We start from the raw sequence: 4,720 nt of genomic DNA, 5'->3' as shown, positions 1-4,720 counted from the left end.
GAATTTGCCAAAAAAGTGTCAATTTGGGCAAAATCTTAGTTCAAAAGATCCGCCCCAATCTTATACGTCGATTTAAGGATAAGATACATTCACCAACCCATCTACAAAAATTCTTGAAGGGATATTTATACCCTAGCACATGCCGCATGCATGCACACACTTTTCAAGTCTATTCAAACTTATTCCCTTTGTATTGTCCATCTTGATTAGATTGAACAAGTTGACCTTAGTAAAAATGGTCTCCATCCACTTGCGTTTGGACAAACGACTTCACATGACAAAAGGCCGGGCCATAGGTAAAAATACAACCAATTGGTGAACAGTATTTCTCTTTTGTAGTATATACACTGCCAACATGCGAAACCGTGGCTTCTAACAATGGCATATTCATGCTATTGAGCTCGTGTTAATTCTCAACAGTGTTAAATGTGCCACAACTTTCTTCCAAAATGACACCCATGTTATTTAGTTCTAAATCATGGCAATGTGCCATCTGTTTGTTAGTCAACTATCCAAAGAAGGCAGAAGACAATGAAAGTTTAAATCTTTCCACAAACTCTACTAAGAAGCACTACCACACTACAATGCCTTCACTCCTCAATATGTTTCCAAATGCTTGTAATCCTCCCTCAACAGATCCCCACCTTTTACTAGCACCTAAAACGCTTCTATGGGTCACAAGATCCAAACATTCTTTCTTTCTTACCAATGCTAGAGCCTTGTTTATCTCGCCTGCCCGGCAAAGGATGTCAACCATACAATTATAATGTTCTACTTTTGGCATTATACCATACAAACTCGTCATCGCCTTAAAGAATGCTTGGCCTTCTGCAACAAAACCAATTGAAGCACATACATTGAGAATGATCAAGAAAGTAACTGGATCTGGGCATAGGCCTACTCTTAACATTTTGGTGAACATCTCAAATACCAGAGTGCCATCTTCATTGTGTGCATGGCCAGCAATCAATGAGTTCCAACAAGGAACATCCTGAAATGAGAGCCTGTCGAAAACCTGTTGTGCTAAGGAAATTGAGCCGCATTTACTATACATATCGACTAGCATGTTCCCGACGACTACTCCGTCAAGCAATCCCTTGCGGGCAAGCTCCGCATGTATATCCTCACCCTTACTTGTGGCTCCTATGCTGCCACAAACTTTCAAGCAGCAAAGAAGAGTAACCTTGTCTGAAGGAATACCTGCAATTTGCATTTGCTCAAGCATAATGAGGGCCTCCTCCGCTTGCCCATTTTCAGCATATGCGATGGCTAATGAAGTCCAAGCAATTGCATCTTGTCTTGGTAGCATGTCAAAGACTTGCCTTGCTCTGGAGATCGAACCACATTTAGTATACATGTCAACCAAACTACTGCCTACTATAACATTACTCTCCAGCAAATCCATTCTTTCAATTTCTTCATGAATAGACCTTCCTACTTTGGCATCCCCTATGCTTCCACAAGCTCTCAAAACCCCAACATAAGTAAAAGCATTCGGAGGGACACCCGCAGATTGCATCTGTGTAAAACATTCAAGTGCTTGCTCACCATTCTCATGCTCAGCATATCCTGAGATCAGGGAAGTCCATGCAACAACATTCCGAAATGGAAGTCTCTCAAACACCTCCTGCGCTTTGACAGGAAAGCCACATTTGGCATACATGTCCACAACAGTACTACCAAGAAATTCGTTCTTTCCAAGAAGCATCCTTCTCTCTATCTCAACATGTAGCTCTTGGCCCTCATCTAGGGCTTGAATGTTCCCACAAGCTCTCAAGCCACCAATATAAGTGACAGAATCCAGAGAAACATCTTCGGACTGCATCAGTTTGAGGCGCTCTAGAGCTTTCTCATCAAGTCCATGCTCTACATATCCTATAATCAGCGCATTCCATGCAATCACATCTCGCAACAACAGCATGTCAAAAACTTGCTGTGCTTTGAAAATCATGCCACATTTGGCATACATACCCACTAAAGCATTGCCAATGAAACAATCTTTCTCTAGCCATCCCTTTCTTTCAATCTCAGCATGTATGCCCTCACCGATACGTGCTTCCCCGATATGACCACAAGATTTCAAGCTGCAAATCAATGTAATAGCATCGGGAGAAAACTTCTGCACCTCCATTTTTTTAAAAATTTGGAGTACTTCCTCATGACGCTCCTGCTCAGCATACCCTGAAATCAATGCATTCCAAGAAACTACATTTGGATTTGCAAGTCTCTCAAATACCTCTTGTGATTTTCCAAGGAGGCAGCATTTTGCATACATATCCACCAACGTGTTGCCCACAGAAGCAACCTTTTCAAGCATCCCATTCCTTTCAAGCTCTGCATGTATTTCCATTCCTTTGGCTACAAATCCTGTGCTACCACAAGCTTTCAGAACGCCAATATATGTCGTAGAACTTGGTATTACACCCCTTTCCAGCATCTGACTGAAAGCTTTAAGAGCTTCCTCACCATATCCATGTCTGACATATGCTGTTAAAAGTGCATTCCAAGAGACCACGTTTCGAACATGAAGTCCTTCAAACACTTGACGGGCATCTGCCAGTGAGCCACACTCTGCGTACATATTCACAAGCACACTACCTACACAAAGGTTGTTTCCTTCTTGTCCTGTTACAGCGACCTTGTTGTGTATAGCTAGCCCAGTTTGTAAAGTTTGAAGTTTTGCACACGCCTTGAGTACAGCCACATGCGTGTGTATACAAGGATATACTGTGACATCCTCCTGCATTTGGTCATACAAAGCAAGAGCGCTTTGTAGTTTTCCACATCTGACAAGGGCAATGATGTGGGATGTCCAAGTACTGCCATTCAAATTAAACGCCTTGTTTGATAACATGCAATTGCACTCTATCAACCAACGTTAAGAGTAGGTCTTCTCCAAGAGAGGAATGTGTTTTGAACCCATGGTCGCCGCAATACCATGCTTAGCAGCACAACCCCGGGTTGTACACATGTTCATTTCCAGGAAATGACCTAGTGGGCTGCCACCCATAGACGATCTCCACCACTGCTTTCTGGAGCCATACTGGATGAAGGGACACGAGGGCGGCGGCACACAGGCCCTACGTCCCCTTCCTCATCACTACAGCTTTCGCCCTTGATTGCTCTGTGAGCTGATGACAATGGTATTAGGCTGTGTTGAGACTGCGGGCCCGAACGTGAGAGGACGTGGCGTGGAGAGGACGTGGCAAAACTATAACTGCTCGGAAAAATACACTACGCGCCATCACTCAGGGCGACCTCAACATGTGGTAGTGATGTGTGTGAACACACTTAGGACCGTCGGGGCATTTTTTCTCTCACCAGGAGGTTTTTTTCCCGTGGAGTCCATCACTGTAGGGCTATCTATATCTTTCCATTGCACACTAAGTAATACACTCTCTGTTGTGTGGCTTGAGCTTCCTTCGTCTTCTCCAAGCTCAGTGTGTTTTCGTGCAACACTAATTCCAACAATTGGTGTCAGAGCAGGTTGCGTCCTCCCGGGCTTGGTCGCCAACAGCTGCAGCAAACGCGTGCTCACTTTCTCCGATTTCTGTGAGCTTTGGCGAGCGTTAGCAAGTTGACAAATTCGGACTCATTTCGACCTATGTTTTCATTACAAGCAGAAATTCTGTCAGTGTCGTTCAGCATAACACGTCCCTTACAGTCTTCTACAGTTTGTGCTATATAGGGCGTGTTGTTCCCGCTTTGTTTCTCCTCTTTTCGGGTAATTTTCACATCAGGTGCAATATTCGACATGGCTGACGACAACACAGAGGTGTTCAAGATGTTTGCTACTGAGGATAGATTGGATGGGGACAATAACCCTACGTGGAATTACATGATGCAACACGTCCTTGTGTCAAAGGGCATTTGGAATATTGTGTAGGGCATTGATGTACGTACTGGTTCTGAGGATGTAGGCGTTTGAGGATGTTGCAGGTTTTGGTGGTAGGATTGTTGATGCTAGAGTTGTTTTGCCTACGACTGAAGAAGCTCGTTGGGATGTAAAAGTTGTGCAGGCTCATGCATTGATTGTGTTGTCTGTGAAGCGCACTATTAGTCCTCACATACGATCAACAGATTCTGCAGAACAAGCTTGGGATATTCTGGCTGGTCTTTATGCAAGTCGCAATGAGGCAAAAATTGCATTGTTGCGTAAAGAGCTGGAGTCGAAGATTATGCATGAGGAAGATGATATGGACACTTTCCTTCTTGGTGTCAAGGATATCAATGAGCAACTCATTTCTACAGGCAAAGTCATTTTTGACAGTTCTCTTGTGCAAACTGTTCTTGATGCTTTGCCACACTTTTGCTAGTACTTGGAGACTTATGACCCAAGGAAATCCAGAAGTTGTAAAGTTTGATGCATTATGCACATTGCTGTTACAAGAGTCACTTTTCAGAAAAAAATAGGACTAGCCAGCGTGCAGTTGAACATGCCTTTATTGATGCTCAAAGAAAAGATGGTCTCATGAATTTAATGCATTTTTGGCTAGTGGTAGGATAAAACACCAATGTACAGTTCCTTATAGGCCTCAACAGAATGGGATTGCTGAGAGGAAAAACAAGTCACTTATGGAAATGGCACGATGCATGGTCAAAAGTCAAGCTTTTCCCCACTTGTTTTGGCTTGAGGCCATCACGTGTGCCACTTATGTACTTAATAGGTGTCCCACGGAAGCTTTGCAGTCTATGAATCCCTATGAAGCATGCCATGATA

General features: G+C 43.6%; 1 protein-coding gene across 1 annotated transcript; it reads right to left on the bottom strand.

Moving 5' to 3' along the window:
- Nucleotides 1-293: 293 nt before the first annotated feature.
- LOC147446182 (pentatricopeptide repeat-containing protein At3g09040, mitochondrial-like) lies at nt 294-3,232 on the bottom strand. Its single transcript, XM_086525453.1, has one exon. The coding sequence runs from the start codon at nt 2,852-2,854 to the stop codon at nt 572-574; it is 2,283 nt and encodes a 760-aa protein (XP_086381579.1). The 5' UTR covers nt 2,855-3,232; the 3' UTR covers nt 294-571.
- Between the last annotated feature and the right edge of the window lie 1,488 nt (nt 3,233-4,720).

This window comes from Adiantum capillus-veneris, chromosome 12 (genome assembly GCF_014529385.1).
Source record: "Adiantum capillus-veneris isolate H3 chromosome 12, ASM1452938v2, whole genome shotgun sequence".
NCBI classification, from domain to species: domain Eukaryota; kingdom Viridiplantae; phylum Streptophyta; class Polypodiopsida; order Polypodiales; family Pteridaceae; genus Adiantum; species Adiantum capillus-veneris.
Note: the sequence above shows the minus strand (reverse complement) of the source record. Positions and strands in the feature narration are given on the sequence as shown.